Source organism: Platichthys flesus, chromosome 23 (assembly GCF_949316205.1).
Source record: "Platichthys flesus chromosome 23, fPlaFle2.1, whole genome shotgun sequence".
NCBI classification, from domain to species: domain Eukaryota; kingdom Metazoa; phylum Chordata; class Actinopteri; order Pleuronectiformes; family Pleuronectidae; genus Platichthys; species Platichthys flesus.
Genome location: NC_084967.1, coordinates 15,093,775 through 15,112,296, shown reverse-complemented (window position 1 = coordinate 15,112,296; position 18,522 = coordinate 15,093,775). Strand labels below are relative to the sequence as shown.

At 42.8% G+C, this 18,522-nt stretch overlaps 2 protein-coding genes across 2 annotated transcripts; both read left to right on the top strand.

The window, feature by feature from the left end:
• The first annotated feature begins 1,117 nt into the window (after positions 1-1,117).
• On the top strand, positions 1,118-11,298 carry pah (phenylalanine hydroxylase). Its single transcript, XM_062383148.1, has 13 exons — positions 1,118-1,296; positions 2,645-2,764; positions 5,795-5,978; positions 7,173-7,261; positions 7,788-7,855; positions 8,279-8,475; positions 8,914-9,049; positions 9,156-9,225; positions 9,459-9,515; positions 9,636-9,731; positions 10,117-10,250; positions 10,342-10,457; positions 10,758-11,298. Exons 1-13 carry the CDS (start codon positions 1,225-1,227, stop codon positions 10,799-10,801), a joined length of 1,383 nt encoding a protein of 460 aa, XP_062239132.1. The 5' UTR covers positions 1,118-1,224; the 3' UTR covers positions 10,802-11,298.
• An 801-nt stretch (positions 11,299-12,099) lies between these two features.
• On the top strand, positions 12,100-17,756 carry th2 (tyrosine hydroxylase 2). Its single transcript, XM_062383344.1, has 12 exons — positions 12,100-12,348; positions 13,142-13,316; positions 13,481-13,569; positions 13,666-13,733; positions 13,823-13,873; positions 14,287-14,432; positions 15,073-15,208; positions 15,291-15,360; positions 15,443-15,499; positions 16,459-16,554; positions 16,650-16,783; positions 17,384-17,756. The coding sequence occupies exons 1-12, from the start codon at positions 12,100-12,102 to the stop codon at positions 17,547-17,549; spliced, it is 1,437 nt and encodes a 478-aa protein (XP_062239328.1). The 3' UTR covers positions 17,550-17,756.
• Positions 17,757-18,522: the final 766 nt, after the last annotated feature.

Below are 18,522 nucleotides of genomic sequence, written 5' to 3'. Positions count from 1 at the left end.
ATGAGGGAATTTTCATTTTTGGGTGAACTGCCCCTTTGAGTTTAAAGTCTGTGGACTGTGGGAGGAGGCCGGAGTAACAGGAGAACATGTGGACTCCAAAGACCAGCTGGCCCGCAGGTTCGAACCCAGAACCCTCTTGCTTGGAGGAAACCCCACTGCGCCACTGTTCTGGGAAACCACGGCTTCAGTCTGTTTATTTCCTCTTCCAACAAAATCTAGTCAACAAAACTATAAGTTATAAGTTAGCGTTGTTGTTTTTTGCTGTTGTTTTAAAATGTGGTAAACACCTTTAATTGAATATTTTATTATTTATATACAATTACTTTAGATTTAGATTTCTGTCCTTTTTACATAATTCTTTAATATATTTTTTTTTATTGAGCGTAACAAGCATACAGTTTCCCAGATGATTGACACAAAGAAAAGTAAAACCAAGTGTCATGTCTCTTCTGAGTGTGATCTCTCCATTGTTTCTGCTGGTGTGGATAGAAAACATCTTCAGGATCACAGAAACGTAGAATGTGCTGATATAATGTGGAGAACAGATTCTGGAATAAATCGCAGAAGGCAAAATAAAAAAGAAATGTCCCAGATTACATAATTTAACCCTTTAGGTCCAGTTGCTTGTTTAACGGGCACAATCTGATTGGAGGAACATTTTCATTGTTTCTTTGGAAGATTCAAGAACTTTCATTTTAAGTTCTTGTGCATTAATTGGTCCCTTTTTAGGCCACTGTGTTTTCCTGAGAGTAATGACGTCTTTGGGGATCATGAAAATACCTTTGGAGTTTTTTAACTCGTGCAACTCGTTCATTTGTCGGTGTGAATCGTACCTGAGGTCTGACTCTGATCTGCAGGCTGCACGAACACCAGCAGGCTTCTCAGCAGCAGCAGCATGAAGGTGGTGAAAGTGACGACGACTGAAACACAACACAACAATACAAACGTTAAACACAGAAAATGTGCGCACATCACAGCCGGGGCATCGATCCAGCGGCGTGCAACCAGAACCAGATGTGCCAAATTGTGATTCCAGTTACAAAACATCCCGTGACAGCGCCACGCGGAGGAGGGGGTGTGGTGGTGTCACATGGCTGCTGCACGTTAAAAACGCACCGAGCTGCAGCAGAGAAACTTCTTCTCCCTTCACACACTCTCTGAGCATCATCACACAAACACACACACACACACACACACAGAGGTCCTTTCACCTGAGGAGAGAAGATGGACGCTGCCTACAAGAAAGTCAACGGGAGCTCTGGTCCTGAGGCAGAGGCTGAAAACCAAGGCTCAGGGGTAAATCTGAATCCTCACTCTGGACATGCTCTGATATCGAATAGATCTTTATGCCATTATTAGTTAGATTATATTTAGTTAGACCCTATCAGTCTGAAGCTGACATTTGATTTTCACCGACAAATTCAGCACCTTGTTCTCTGCTGTGTTTGAAATGTGGCAGTTAAAAAGTAAATGTATGTGCAAGTAGTTGAATATAACCAGTGTGTTTTGGATGCAGCTACAATGACAGAGCAGGTTATAGCTGGAATTTTCCAGCAGCAGACAAAGCAGGGGAATGTAAAGCTGCCCCGGTGAAAACAAAGGCAAACAAAAATGACAAAATGTGATGTCATAATACACCTTGCTCCCAGTTTGCAGGTATTTGAACAGGCTGGGATTAGATAGGACCATTGTGCTAGTGTTTAAAAAAGTTAAGAGAGTAAATATGTTGTTGAATAATCCAAAATCTGCTTCTAAAAGTGATGATTTCTTGCCTTTTTGACTTTAACTTTACATTTAACTTTAAATTTGAAAAGAAAACCAATTTGAAGACACCACTTTTGATTCGGGCACTTTTCGTTCTAACCAAACATTTAGTCTTTTGTTCTGAATGAGTAGAGAAGTTGATCAGTAGTTTAACCCACTTGGTTGGAAGATTCCTCCGCTTGAACTCAATTCAGCATTTTATGTCAGTGAATGGATTTTTCGGGCTAAGATATGAATCGCTGCCTTGACCGTGCAGGAATGTCGTCATCTGTAAGATGTTCTGCTCCTCTGTGACCGTACCTGCAGAAACAATGTGTTTGTGTGTGAATGTGTGTGTGGAGCATGTGGACAGAGGTGAAAGGTGCGAAGGCTTTGAGCTTTTTACGATCAAACGTCACGGCTTTCAGCTCGATTTCATGCTCATCCTCTCACAGCTGTTCTAGACCACATGACGGGTTCCAAACCCAAAGCAAACTGGAAAGTAGTGATTAGAAAGTGAGGGATTTACAAAGTGCAGATGAACAATTGGGATGTGATTGTTTAAAAAATATCAGAAAAACTCAAAAGTTGTTGAGTTTGTCCAGTTTGGGCTACTGTAAAAAATAATATGGCTGCCTCCTGGTGTAAATATAAAAGACTCGTTCTGAGGTTAAAGAAACAACAATTAGTACAATTTAGATGAAACACACCAGTGAAAACATCAGTGGGATTATTTCATTTTCAATTTCTGACAATAAATCCTTTTCCCCTGAATCTTACACACTGGACCTTTAAAGTAAATCATGAAGAATAATGAAAGTCTCCCTCCCTCTGTTTTGCTGACCTCTATAATAACAGTGCACGTTTTAACCTCATGTTTGTGTCTCGTCTTTCTGGACAGAGGAGACGAGGCTCCATGTACCTGGAGGAGGAGACCAACAAGAAGTCGGAGGTCATCTCCTGCATCTTCTCCCTGAAAGAGGAGGTGGGAGCTCTGGCCAGGGCTCTGCGGCTCTTTGAGGTAAAACCCAGGTCTCACAAACCTGAAGTCACATGACTCTCATGAGCAGGATGCACTGAGTAAAACTGAGACTACTCAGGAATGTTATTATAGAGCTGGGGCGGTTTAATCCACAGACATGTGGGGTTTAAATGACACGTTGGGGCGTATTTGTGTTATAATCTCTGGATGTTAACATTGTGCAGCGTTGTTACCACGTCCAGCTCGTTGTGTTTGGCAGAGATACCAGGTTACATGCACGATTATCGGTTAGAGTTGTTTACATGGCATCTCTGACCCTTTAAAGAAGGAAACCAAACAAACGCAGCTTATCTCACGTTTGTGTATCAGCTTCGTGCTCTTTGATCCACTGGCTCACCTCCTCCTCTTCCTCCTCCTCCTCCTCCTCTTCCTCCCAATGTCAGTAACAAGTTTACAGAAGTGGACGGTGACTAAGTAAACAGCTACAACGATTAGTCAATCAGTTGGAGGAGAGGAAAATAAATACTTTGTCTTTTTAAACCGAAAATGACAAAGATCTTCTTGACTGAGAGGAATTTTAATTCTGACAATTAGACAAAACGATTCATCGATGTCTTGAGAAAATACTCGATCAACTGATCAAAAAAGAAAATAATCTTTGACCCGCGATATTTGTTTTCCATTCGTGAGTCATTGTACTTTTGTGACGTTAGACTAATGAAAATTCAAGCAGCATGGACCAAAATATGCTGAGCCCATAATGAGCCTCTTGCCATATTTCCTTTTTCAGTTCGCACTTTGGTTCCTTTATTTCTGATTCTTTTGGATCCAGGACTTGAGCTTTGGGATCTGAGCTCATGTAAACACGAGGAGGTCGGTGTCTCAATGTGTGCAGTGTGTTTTTTTTATTCTCTTCCATCGATCCGCTTTGCCTGCGTACGTGACTACGTGAGCGTATTAACTTCCACATCGAGGACCCATCCAGATTTGAGTTTGCTCCTTCCTGCCGGCACCAACCAAACAAAGTGTGTATTTCTACCAAATAGCACTGAAGGATAAATGTCCCAAAACATGTAAAACATCCTGAATTACCAAATGTTTCTTGTTAGTGGAGCTGTGGAGAGATTCTTCTCCTCGGCTGTGGGAGTTTGTGGGGGTGGAGATGTGGGCGGGGCCGAGCGTGATCAATACAAAGAATGTGCCAAACAACGCTCTCTGCAGACGCACTTGTAAACATCAGGATCTCTTTGAACCTATGAGCTCGCACTTCTCCAATCCTCCCCCTGCTCCACCCCCTGCTCTCCTCCACATATCCAGATATTCAGTAAAGTGGGTCAGATGACCCCCCCCAGCACCGTCAGCCTGCTCCTCTCGGGGCGAACGCACCAACATGTGCTAACGGTCAGCCGAGCAACCTTATATCACGGGTTCACTGTCATTTTGTGGACGTCTTAACCTTTTTGTTTACATTTAGGAAAAGTCATGCACACAAACACAAAACCCCATCACACTCTTTATCCTTATGAGAGCGAAGCATGTGACAGGGGCAGCGTGGCTTTCATGTGACGAGTCAGAGCCGAGGGCCGACCTTGACCTCGGCCCTGCGGCGGCGGGACAGCTCGGAGGGGCACCGACTTCTGACAGCACGACCCTTACATCCTGACCGGGGTTAGGACTTAAAGCCTGCTATGTTAAGCTGGGCCAGGCCACTCATAGCACACACAAAAATGTAGAATCAAAGAGCTTATTGCGCTCGGGGACACATTTTGAGCTCCAAACCTCGGTTATAACACATCTTGATATCTTTGCATTCCTTTTTCTATACTACTGATATTTACTGACAGCACCAGGTAGAGACGAAGGGAAATATAAATCCATTGCACTGATAACTCATTAACTTATCTCTGCACAGGACATGGTTTGAATCTTGAAAAACACCTAAAGTGAAACCTATTGGCTGTGGAATCTATCAGGGATTTAAACGTCCTAATCCGAAAACAAAATGTTCAACATTTGAGGGATAATCTTCAACATATTGAGACGCAGCTGCTTTTATGCACCATCTGCATCTGTTTTTCCAGCTTTACTATGAGTACATATGTTATCACTTGTCCATTTTTCATATATATAGGATCTTTATATATTTAGGTCTTTTTATACAGAATATTACCTTTGAGAGAAATCATAGTTTTACATCCTCTAATCAATCTAACTTATTAAACGTATTTGTATCTCGACTAGATTTGATTCATATGCAGAATATTGAATCCCCTTAGACCTGTTTATTGCATCATAATATTGAGTTTATAGAGAATAACTACAAAAGTGAAATTAACATGTTTTTGAGAAATCAGCAGAAAATGTTGCATCACAAAACCCGAGTCAGCGTTTCTTTCGGAATGCCAGGCTGCACTCGGACATGTCAGGATCACTCGTAAAGATGCAGCATGACATTCTCCTTCTATCAAGAACTGGTTATGTGTTATGTTGAATGGGATCCAGATGGGAGAGGATGAAGGGGGGGGGGCTCCTCCCCTCCACTGAGCCTATAGTAGAGAGAGAACCACTGACTCCCTCTCCCTCCCCAAACACCACATAAACAAAAACACATTTCTACGCTGATGACCTCGTGAAAATCACACGTTCCAGCGCGGCACAGGGCCTCTTTGCATTTTTAAAGACAAACTTCTGAATAATTTCCCCCCCCAAAAAAGTGTGGAAACTTTCCCAATGTTCCCGTGTCCTTGCTGCAGAACGAGAGAGATTTATTTCCCCATTCTGCACGTAACCACTACAATATGTCCCGCGTGCCTTTACTGTGAAAGTCCTGTGTGTCTGGCTCAGTGTCAGTTTGCAGAGGTCAAGGCAGCTCGGAGTCGAGGTCGAGCAGACTCCAACGTGTCTGATAGATAATAACCCATCCGTCCAGCAACCTCACAGCACCCACTAGTGGTGAGACAGCGGTAGTGCCGCAGCCTGCAGGAGTAGAGTAACATTTTAATTGTTTGTGCAAAACAAACATCCCCTCAGTTCTCACCACAGTCTCCATCATTCCTTCTGTTCCTGCAGGACAAGGGCATCAACCTGACGCACATCGAGTCCCGTCCATCGGGGACGGACAAATACCAGTACGAGTTCTTCATCAGCGTGGACCCCAGCTGCTCCCAGGCCCTGGACGAGGTCATCGACGGCCTGCGCACGCAGATCAGCGGCTGCGTGCACGAGCTGTCCCGCAACAAACAGAAGGACACAGGTGAGGCGAGAGTGTGTGACTGCAGGGAGAGGACGCACCGGGACAAGACGAGTGGGAATCCTCGATATAATGCAAATTGTGTTTGAATGTCAAAGTTCACAAATGGACGCCACGGATCACAAGTGGTTTCCAGCAGAGGAGCATATGTGTCAGAGCACGTCAACCTTCTCAAGTAATAAGACTAACTGAGATAATCAAGCAGAAAACGTCTCCTCTAAGATATTTCAGTCTGGCTGGTGATTTATGATCCTCAGCCAGACGCAGTAATGAAGATCCAGCGTCGCCGATGAGTCCGATGACCCCGATGACCCCGCCGCCCACGTCTCGACCCTTTATATTAGTCGTTTCCAGAATGACATTAGTTTAGCCGCTGAGGACCAACAGGCCCGACATGAACAGAGGAGCTCTGTGTCCCGGCCCCAGAATAACACGGGGAAGAGGAACATGCCAAGGTCAGGGCGGGCGGTGACAGACAGGGCCACCATGATGCTCCCTTGACACCACGCAGACACTGAGGGCTACTGGTTGAGAGTCAAGTGGACCACAGGATATATATGGCCGGCTTCGGAGACTGGCTGTTTATGGAGGAGCCTGGCAGAGGCCCATTGTGTTCCAGGGGCCTCGGGGTGGACCACACTGCGTAAATGTAGATTAATGTTTTGGCCCCAGTGTTTCTTTTGAGGGACATAAATCCATATAGACGAGCAGATGCCCTCTCGTGTTGTCTTCTGTTGAGATTCAAAATACCCTCGCACAGGGAAAACACTTTCTACAGCATCAATAGCAATTTGTACTGGACATGAATAATTTGTTTTAATTGCAAGTTAATCAATTATTCTGTAACATGACTGTGGCTGGGTCAGAATCGAATCTGTGACCTTAGTGGGAGAAATTTCTTCCTCTTGATTATTCAACAATATTTATTTCCTTGTTTTCTTGAACTCTTTTAATTCATTATGTGTTTTTCCTGGCATGTCATGTTTTTATAATTTAAAACCTAAGAATACGCCACAAGCTGTCCGAGAGGCAAAAGCAACAAAATACAAAATGTCTCCTACGTAAAAACCTTCCAGTATTTGTGTCCCTCCCTCTGCGTGTGTGGACCGGACGTTGGATCGATCTGACCTGAGTCACCACATGTTGAATGTAAACACACGAATTACAGATGATCTAATAACCGTTATTATCCTGCAGTGCCGTGGTTCCCTAATGACATCCAGGACCTGGACCGCTTCGCCAACCAGATCCTCAGTTACGGCTCGGAGCTGGACTCGGATCACCCGGTGAGGACTGACTCATCTGTCCGTGTGCCACATCCTGTGTGTGTGTGTGTGTGTGTGTGTGTGTGTGTGTGTGTGTGTGTGTGTGTGTGCATGTGTCCCCTCACGCCCACCTCTCTTATGAAAGACCACGCTCTGGAGATGACAGGCCCCACTCTGCTGTCTATTCTAATGGAAACTATCTCCCCGCACAAATTGATGTCATTGCTTTAATTGAGCCCCTATAATTATAGATAATTGCTCCCTTTCGCAACCGTCATTAAAGTGAAATGTATTCATCATAAGATGAGCAACACTCTACAAAGGCCTCATCTGAATATTCATGTTGCTGCTTCTATCAGAGGCGGAGTGCACGACGCTGTCAGCGGCCTCGGGGTCCGGGCCGAGCAGAGGATTTCCACTCTTTGATTTATCTGAGAGTGGGCAGTGTGCGTTCATGAGATCTAACATGGCTGTCCTTTGTGTGTGTGTGTGTGTGTGTGTGTGTGTGTGTGTGTGTGTGTGTGTGTGTGTGTGTGTGTGTGCTCAGGGCTTCACAGATCAAGTCTACAGAAGCCGCAGGAAGGAGTTTGCCGACATTGCCTACAACTACAGACAGTAACTACTCTTACTCTTAATCTCGACCACTTTCGGATTTGTTTTCGAAATATTAAAAAAATGTGTTTAAGGTTTTTTTGGGGGGAAATATTTCAGTTCTGGCTAATTTCCTCTGATTCTTTGCCTGGAAAACAAAAACTAAATTGTGGCCACTAATATTTTTTCCACCACTAGGTGTCACCAAGTTCAGAAATCTGCAAATCGCGCTAATTTAGTTAGCCTGGTTCTCTCAATTGAGACTTGTAACATCTTGGGATGGAATTATACTCTGAATTTACAAATCTACAGTATCATTTACTTTTTGGCAACACTTTGTTGCTTTAATACTAATACAAATACTCTCCTTCGATTTATATATATACGGAAATACCCTTTATCTTACTTTACAAACCACGATACAAAAACCTCTTGTCTTGGTCCCAGTGGCCAAATCATCCCCAGAGTGGAGTACACAGAGGAGGAGAAGGTCACATGGGGGACCGTGTTCAAGGAGCTGAAGACTCTGTACCCGACTCACGCCTGCCGCGAGCACAACCGGGTCTTCCCCCTGCTGGAGAAGTACTGCGGCTACACCCACGACAACATCCCGCAGCTGGAGGACGTCTCCCGCTTCCTGCAGTGTAAGCTCACAGATCACACGTCTGTTTTATCGCTTACGTCAGTTCTGGAGTTTTTAATTTATTCTGTTCACTTACTTTTAGTAACATTTCTATAAAATGTGCTTATTTCTAATGTCTAAAACTTTTTCCTCTCAACTTCCCTGCATCCGTTGAATGCAACTTTAAATAATGTTGCATTTTTCTCCTTATATTCAGATATTATTCTGTTTTAAATGTTAGAATGGGTGGTCAATTTGTTTTTTTAATGATTGGTAGAGTTGAAAAGTTAGGAATTATTATAAACAGTTATTAATATCAATGTTTAAACCTGTGTGTGTGAACGTGGGAGGCCGGAAACTCCTCACACGCCGCACTTCCACCCACCCTCCCTCCCTCCCTCTGTTATTCAACACTCACCTTCTCCTCCCCTCCATCCACGTGCGTGCCGCTCTCCTGCAGCGTGCACGGGTTTCCGGCTTCGCCCGGTGGCCGGCCTGCTCTCGTCCCGGGACTTCCTGGGCGGACTGGCCTTCCGCGTCTTCCATTCCACGCAGTACATCCGCCACAGCTCCAAGCCCACGTACACACCTGAGCCGTGAGTGTTTCCGGGAGTTTCTCAGCACCACCTCTGACAGAAGAGGAAGAACAAACAGTGTGAACTTGTGTGAGGTCAGGGAGTAACTTGTGTTTCTGTGACACAGGGACATCTGCCACGAGCTGCTGGGACACGTTCCTCTGTTCGCCGACCCGGGTTTCGCTCAGTTCTCACAGGTGATAACGTTTCCAGAAACATTCAATTAAATACTTCAGGGATTCAAAACTGATTCTATACTTTTGTGAGAATGGCACCAAAGTTAGTATTAGAAATATTTGTGTGCATTAGTTTCTACACGTCTGTTTCCCTGTTGTGTTATTTTTTGTGCTGCTGCAACACCAGGGAACCACAAAGTGTTTCCTTATCCTTAACATCTAGGTAACATGTGCATTGATTCTGATGTGTGTAGGAAATTGGACTCGCCTCCCTTGGAGCCCCGGACGAGTACATTGAGAAACTTGCCACCGTGAGTACAGGAGAAATTAATTATAACATCTGTTTTTTGTTTTAAGATGATTCTGATCCTGCTCATCAACCTTGTGTTTGTGCGGATCCTAATTCGACGATGGTGATTGTGTGTCCTCAGGTGTACTGGTTCACCGTGGAGTTCGGCCTGTGTAAGCAGGGCACGGAGATTAAAGCTTTCGGAGCTGGACTGCTTTCATCGTTCGGCGAGCTGCAGGTAAGAGGAGCCCCCACCCCCCCCCCCCTCCCTTATGAGTTGTTATAATACGTTCACCTTGTTGCACAACCTCGGCTCTGCAGGAAGTGGTTTAGTGGTCCACTCATACACAGGTTTAACGTGTCACTTGGGGAATCGGACCCCCGGGCCCAGTGGGGGGTGCAGGTGAATTGATTCACTAGATAACTGGGGGCGGAGTTAGGATGAACATCTCACTATCGAGGTCACAAGTTACATGAGGTGCTCTCTGCAGAGGAAGTGCACTCTGCCGAGTCACAGCCGGAGAAAAGCCGAGCGCTGGATCATGCTGCACTTCCTGTTCACTGAAATCCATACAGCATTGATTACTTTCTTTTAATAGTTTCAACCTGTGTTTTTCTTGTAGTACTCCTTGACAGACAAACCCACACTGCAGCCCTTTGACCCGGAGAAGACCAGCATGCAGAAGTATCCCATCACAGAGTACCAGCCGGTCTACTTTGTCGCTGAGAGCTTCGAAGATGCCAAAGACAAAGTCCGGTAAGAACTTCTTCTCTCTTTACTCGGCGTGAAACCTGCCACCATAACTTCAGGTGTCATTTTGAACATTTCTTTCTTTGTGGCGCCACAGGAACTTTGCCGGCACCATCCCCCGGCCTTTCACCGTGCGGTACAACCCCTACACCCAGAGCATTGAAGTGCTCGATAACACCAAGCAGCTCAGGAACCTGGCTGACAGCATCGGCAGTGAGTATCACACTCGCATCACGTTTAAGATCAGAGTGGACGATTCCCTTTTCATCAATCAATCAACATTTTAATTATTCAGCCCGTATTCACAAATCACAATTTTCCCTTCACCCTCGACTAGAGAGAGAAAGAAACACTAAAAACTCTTTAACAGAGGAAACATCTCTCAGATTAACCCTCTGACCCCTAGAGCAGTTGGAAACCACTGATTCAAAGTTTCATATTCTCGTTATACAATCATCTTCGTCATTTTTCAAATTACAGTTGAATGAATTCTGTTTTTGCTCTTTCTTTTAGGTGAAATGGGGAAACTGTGTGAAGCCCTGAGGAAACTGGCATAAAGGAGAAAGAAGCTGAATCTGCCTGACGATCACTTTCCTTCTTTCTCTTCTTCATTGAAACAGTCGTTCTTTTATTAGACTGCAAATTCGTTTCTCTTTACATTATAACAAATATGCAATCAAATAATAATGATATAAATATAGATATATTATCCAATTAGTAGCAAATATTCTATGTGTATTTCAGTTAAGTGAATTTAGTGAACCATATGCAGGACAAAAGGAACGTGTCAATATGAAATGTGTTACAGTATAAACTTCGTCCATCAACATCTTATTGACTTGAATCTCAAATTATGTAAACATATAATTTTTGTTTGATGCAAAACGACAACTGCAATGATCTTGTTTTTTTTCTATGCATTTTAAAGCTAAAACATTCTGAGGGATCATTTTTGTCGCTAAAGCTTTAATTTTGCTTTGCTGGATTAAATGTTTTGTATCTGCATGAAATGTTTTACTGAAGAAAATAAACTTTACTCCTTTTGGAACTTTAAGAGCTTGTGTCTTTCATACATCTGTTAATATTCCTATGCGAAATTAGAGTGTTGCAAGTTTATTTGATCAAGTACAATATCAGGGGTACTTTTTTGGATATTTCTATTTCATGCAACTTTATACTTCCACAAACTATAAATAAAGTATTTTTGCTTTAACTTGACTACAATATTAAAATGCTGTTTGCATGTTGCACCAATAACAATGATCGAGAATATACAAATGTCAGCAATGATTCTGCATCTGGAGAACTTTTAATTTGAAGTGTATTTTCTTGCAAATTTTTATAAACTCCACTCAAGTAAATTATCTTAATTGTAATCCTTGTTTTCTATATTGCAGTTTAAAGTGAAATCAGGAAAAGGTTGAAAATCAGAATGCGTGAGTCAACATTGGCCTATTTATCTTAAAGACATTTTTAACTTTGAAATGTCTTCTTCCTTCATTTCACAATTTGGTTTTAAAATTCAACTTATAAACGAGTACATCAAAAATACTGAAATCAGCCAATGGGTCGTTTTTCATTTCAGAAATAAAATGTTTCTTAGATCGGCTTTTTGAATTAATCTGTTTTGTTTCATAAAATGTCCCTCGTGCTTTTTTCTTGAGCAACCGTGTTAAAGTGTTTTTGACCTATAAATAGATGTGAAGATCTGATCTCATGACGCACAACAGGAGCCTAAAAGAGCCCAACGTTGCTCCTGCGCACCTCGTCTCCATGAGTCCCTCGGACCTCCGGGTATTTAAACCTGGAGGAACCTGCAGCCCCCCTAACACTGGAAGCTCCGCACACCGCACACATGAAGACGGAGGGCGGGGTCCAGGCGGCTCCGTGCAGCGGGAGGAGGCACAGTCTGATCGAGGATGCTCGGCGGGAGCGCAGCAGCGGCTCCTCGGGCCCCCCGGGGCCCCCGGGTCCCACCGGCCCCTCCAGGTCCGGGGACGGCTCCGTGTTCGAGGAGAAGGACGGCCGGGTGACGGTCAACGTGCTCTTCGCTCTCAGCAACGACAAGAACGCAGGATTCTTCAAAACGGGCAAAATCTTCGAGGTGAGCTATGAAACATGCGAAGATGGAGAAGCTCCTCCATCACCTGCACATCCCACAAATCAGGATTTAAGATGTTAAACCTATATCTTTAATATTTGAACTTGGTGTAGTCCTCGTGGTTCTTCATTTTGCTTCTGTGTATTTTTTCTTCTTCTATTGTTTCTGTTTTACTCTGTTATTTTCTGCTTTAATCTTTTAATGTTTGTTTTGTAAAACACCTTGTTACTTTTGTATTAAAAGGGGCTTCATAAATACAATGTACTTATTTACTTTTCAGTTAATTTACTGTAATGAAAAGCTGTACTAAACTGTAAAAGTAATCTAATTCTGTAGTACATAAGTACTAATAATGAGGGGAAATGGCCCCTGTGAGGGTTTATATGCATGATTATACAGTAGTATAATGTTATATTTATGTATAATTATTATTATTATCACTTACTGATGCTGATTGATTGATTGATTGATTGCATATATTGTATTTTCACATGTTCAACATTACTGGACCATTATTATCATGTCAGCTGCATTTTAACGTTGTATAGTCGAGTTGAGTCTAATTCTAAACTGTTGGTGGTTTAATCAGTATTATTAATTATCGCTTATTCAGACTACTTTAAATTCTAAATCTTGATTTGAAAATTTAAGACCCTCATCATCAATATGATCTTATTGGATTTGATTTAAATGTTGCTCAAGTTAAGGCTCCAATCTTATTATGAATGTAGGTAACAGGTAACAATAGAACAAAATTAGGTTTATTTCTTTTGTTTATTCTGTTTTTCTCTCGTAGACGTTTGAAGCAAAACTTCTTCACATCGAGAGTCGACCCGGCAGGAAGTCGAAGAACAGCACGACGGACCTGGAGTTCTTCATGAAGTGTGAAGTCCACAGCTCCGACCTGGACGCGTTCCTCAACTCGCTGAAGAGAGCGGCTGACGACGTTCGCTTCATCCAAGAGGAAAAAGGTGCAGGATCATATTATTATACTTTTTATGATATCTTCCCTCTATTCCTGTCTGTTAGTGTCATCATTCATTCATCAAATTCTCCCTTTTAATGTTTCCATTTGTTAATCACATGCAAACAAGCTCATTAACAGAACCACTCATTATATTTCTCCTCCCGTCAGTTCCCTGGTTCCCTCGACAGATTAAAGACCTGGACAGATGCAACATGTTAATCACCAAATTTGATCCGGACATGGATCAGGATCATCCAGTGAGTGTTTTCCACGTCTGCTGCAGAATGTCACCGAGTCGCTCATCAGATGAGTTCACTCACTCACTCACGGTCTCCTCCATCTTTGTCTCACAGGGATTCAGTGACGCAGAATACAGGAAGAGACGAGCCTTCATCTCCGAGCTCGCGTTCACATTCAAACAGTGAGTTTGGATTTCAGGATGACGCTCAACTGTTTTCTGAGTGTGGACGTGAATATTGTGTCATTAAATTAGTTTTGTCTTTGTTGCAGGGGCGACCCGCTGCCCCCTGTGGAGTACACAGCAGAGGAAGTGTCCACATGGTGAGAGTCAGCGTCACAGATGCATTGTGGGAAGAAGAGCCCGACCGATTTATCATGTCTCAGCCTTCACAGACATATCCAGTCCAGGCCTTTTTGTTTGACAACATGAAAACTTACTTTTCAGACGTAACAATGCAGGAAAGATGCATGTTTATATTTTAGATCTTGATTCAGGTTCAATATATATGGTTGTTTCTTATTATTTATAGTTATTTATAGCTCAATCTATGTTAAAACTGTAAAAGGTCGAGCCTCTTTTAAATTTCTTTGTCAAAAAGGTTTGATAACAACATTGAACATTCTTATATTCGGTACATTTATCTGCCCCCAGAACAATAAAGGCTCCTTGGGGGAGTTTGTTTAGAACTACGACTGTGTGTTGATGTTGTGCGACTGTGTTTAATCCCTTTAAGGAGGGAGATCTACCAGCAGCTGAGGAGCATCTACCCGACTCTGGCCTGTCGTCAGTTCCTGGACGGGCTGCAGCAGCTGGAGGAGGAGTGCGGCTACGGGGAGCAACGCATCCCTCAGCTCAGAGAGGTGTCCGCCTTCCTGAAAGGTGACAGAGGAGGAAACGTTAGAACTAAAAGAGAACCTTAGATATCACAGATTGAAAAGAGCACAACAAATTAATGTCCCTGCTTTTCCTTAAGGTCTTAAAAGGTAGAATTATGACATAATGTGCAGAAGTAAAAATTAAGATGTGTGTCTGGCATCCTGAAAGGCAGCAGTGAGTGGGAAATTAAGTTTGATAGAAGGTTAAGCTGTGCAAAAGATTAATGAAAAACACAAGTGATAGAATATTGAGGAGTGTTGTTGTTTATTTAGATGTAGTGTGCAGGATTTAGGGACATCTAGTGGTGAAATTGCATGTTGCAGCTGAGTGCCCCTCACCTCACCCTCCCCCTCAAAACATGATAGATAACCTGTGGTAGCTTCAGTTGTGATAAAAACTCAAAAGAAAACCACAATTTGTACAATTTAGATGAAACACACAAGTGAAAACACCACTAGGATTGTGTATTTGTTGTTAAACTACTTGTTTGCATAAGAAAAGTGATATTTCGACGAGAAAAGGACAGAATCAGGGATGAAGGGTGATTTAAAAAAAGGTCACACTCAGGATATCAGTTTGTTTTCCATGCATCTATCGGCTCCGTCTCCTCTGATCATCTACATTCTTCTTCTGCTGCTTTCAGAGAAGACCGGTTTCCAGCTGCGTCCAGTCGCCGGCCTGCTGTCCGCCCGAGACTTCCTCGCCAGTCTGGCCTTCAGGGTGTTTCAGTGCACTCAGTACATCCGACACTGCTCGGCCCCCATGCACTCCCCCGAGCCGTGAGTTCATCACAACTTTCATTTATTCACGTGCACGTACAGCTGCTGTTTCCCTGAACACCTCTGCCCCCCCCCCGCACAGAGACTGCTGCCATGAACTGCTCGGACACATCCCCATGCTGCTGGATAAAGAGTTCGCTCAGTTTTCTCAGGTGACTGAACTGTGCTCCTCAACATCTTTCATTTATCATAACCATAATAACATTCAACTCTAATGCATTTTTATATTTTCAGGAGATTGGACTCGCCTCGCTGGGAGCTTCAGATGAGGACATTGAGAAACTGTCAACGGTAGGATGAACTTTAATTTAACTTCAACGTAAAGTCACAGGAGACTGTTTTTAATATTATATCAAATGTTTTTTGGTCGTTTTCCCTTTCTCTTAATGACGGTTGAGGCCAGAGGATGTTGCACCTTGTTTTTCCCTCAGTGAAGAATTTGTATGTGTTATTATGAGCAAAACAAATTTAATTTGATTGATTAATTGATCGATCAAAAGTTGAAGGGAAATCTTTTAACATCTAAAGGAAACCACTCAGTTTATCAATGGGTATTCAGCGCCATCTTGTGGCTGTAGTCAATATTACGCCTCACAAAGGATCTGAGAGGAGCTGAACATAAATTAAAAACCCTCCTATTTAGTCTGGCTTTTATGAAGTCTTCTTTAATTTTATGGATCTTTTAATAAAATGTATACATTATTATGTATCTATTCTCTTTTATTTGACTGAAAAGTCAGTATTTATTATACATCTTTTATTATCTTAACTTTCTTTTATTATTGTCATTTCTAGTATTGATTGCTTTCATATATATTAGTCTCTAAATCCTAATAAAACAAATTTTTTATTAATTTTTAACATCCTTTGCTACATGGATAAGGTTTGATTGATCTATTAAATAACTGGACATTGTTTTAAACCCTCTGGACTTTAGATCAATTTTTCCACCTTATTGTTTGGTTCAGCCCCTTTTATTATATAAATATTATCATTATCGTCCAGCTCGAAGGTTTACATTTGTGCCTTTTTCATTTAAAGTCTATGCAAACATGTAAAACACTGAAATCTTGGTAAAAAAAAAAAGATCCTGTGCTGGAACCCTTCATCTCATTGTCTTTTCATGACGTAAAAATAAAGCATCTATAAATAAAACATGCTCAGTGGATTCACCAATCAGCCGACTCACTGTAACTCTTCCAGACAAACTCTGAATCACGTTATCTGTGTTTCACTTGATTCCATTATAGCTGTACTGGTTCACAGTGGAATTTGGCCTGTGCAAGCAGAATGGAGCAGTGAAGGCTTACGGAGCAGGACTGCTGTCTTCCTACGGAGAGCTCGTCGTAAGTGTTCATGCTTTACTGCAGCGTGTGCCCCCCCTCCCCCCCTCCCTGTTTTGTTGGCCTGGCTCACGATCAGTTTGACCTGTTCCTCTCAGTACGCTCTGTCTAACAAGCCAGAGTACAAGCCGTTCAACCCGGAGGAGACGGCGCTGCAGCCGTACCAGGACCAGACCTACCAGCCGGTTTACTTTGTGTCTGAGAACTTTGAGGATGCAAAGATCAAGCTGAGGTATTTCTCTCATTACTTCATGTCCAGAACTGTCAGGAAACCAACATCTGAGCTGTGTTCACTCAGCTGCGTTTTAATACAGTTACATGATTTAAAAAAAGCAACACACACACATATACAACTGTGCTGTTCCTTTAACTATAATAAAATCTGTTGTGCTTAAATGTTCAGAACACTGTAAATTCAATTTGGGGATAAAATTTGCAACGTCTAAATCTGAAATATAAAATGAAATGAAAGTATGAGAGCAAACGTAACCCCTTATTAATCTAATTATCAGAAAAAGGTCTTTACATAAACTGGATTTGACCTGGGGCAAAGTTAAGTTCCCTCCACTAAGTTTGGTAGAAGTTTGTTCCCTAGTTTTCATTTAATCCTGCGAAATAAATAAAGACACAAATACACAAGGGAAAACCTCAGTTGGTTAAATTCAGGTCAAAGTGGTTTTCCGAGTGTAAACATGATATGACACATATTATAGTTTTTTAAATCTCTACTGAAACTCAGCTGAGCACCTCTAGGAGATTTTGGAGCCAACAACCCACTCATATCTTTGCATCTTTCCAATACTAATCTAAATGCATGAATTCCTTTAAACAGGAGATACTCTACAACCATCAAGCGTCCCTTTGCAGTTCGCTACGACCCGTTTACCTGCAGCGTGGACGTTCTGGATCAGCCCGGCAAGATCCAAAAGGCTCTGAGCCAGATGAGGGAAGACCTGAAGACCCTACACGGCGCCCTGGACAAGCTCGGCTCGTCTTAGGACCCGGGGAAGAGACTTTCTGCAGAGACGAGACACACGGACACTCGCAAGCAAAAGCATGGACGTTTGGTTTTAATGTTTTATATGAAATCACATATTAAAATCACACTGTAGCTTTGTGAGGCTCCACGAGGGCCGTTTTATTTGTGTGTATAACTTATTATGTCCTGTGAAGACAATGTAAAAAGAAATAAACTTTTATATTCATGACTAAGCTTCTTGAAAACTTGAATAATAGGAAATCGAAAGCTGCTGATTTGTTGAGGAACAGTGGAGACAAGCGAACCACTACAATACAAGACTTGCAGGCAACTTCCTCGCCTTTAATTCCAAGCCAACTCTTTTCCATTTGGAAAATTCTTGGAACCCATTTGTCTTCATGTGTTATTAAGCAAAGGGAAGGAGCTAATTATGAATGATTCAAGTATCGTGTTCCCTGAGCTGGTCAAGGCCGGAGCCAGCACCGGGGCCCAGCACATCGGTGGGGCCAGGTCACCGGGACCTCACAGTCGACCAAAGCATGGTCGGCAGGGCCGCGCTGCTGACAGATGCTCTTCGATCTTTCTTTCTCTCACTCCGTGCGTCTGGTGGATTCGGCTCTCGGGGGGTTTATGACCCACGTCCAGTGGTTTGATCTCCACACAGGCGAGGATGCATATCAGGGCCGCGCACGTCACAGCTCTTCTCTGAAAACATCAACACCAGCACCAGCACGATGGCTGGCAAAGACTCCCCTGGCAGCCACCTTGTGTTGGGAACAGTTCCCTTACCATAACTCCACTGAACAGTAAATCAAGCCCCCTGGGAAAGCCTGTGTTTGTTGATTAGAAAAAAGAACGTGTGTGTGAACAGAGAGAAAGAGAAAGAGAGGGAAGTAGAGGGAGAGACGGATCCACTGCTTGACAACTGAGTTCTGTCTCTCTCTTTCTCTCCAACCCCGAAAGTCAAACACTTAATAATTTCTTGTATCTCT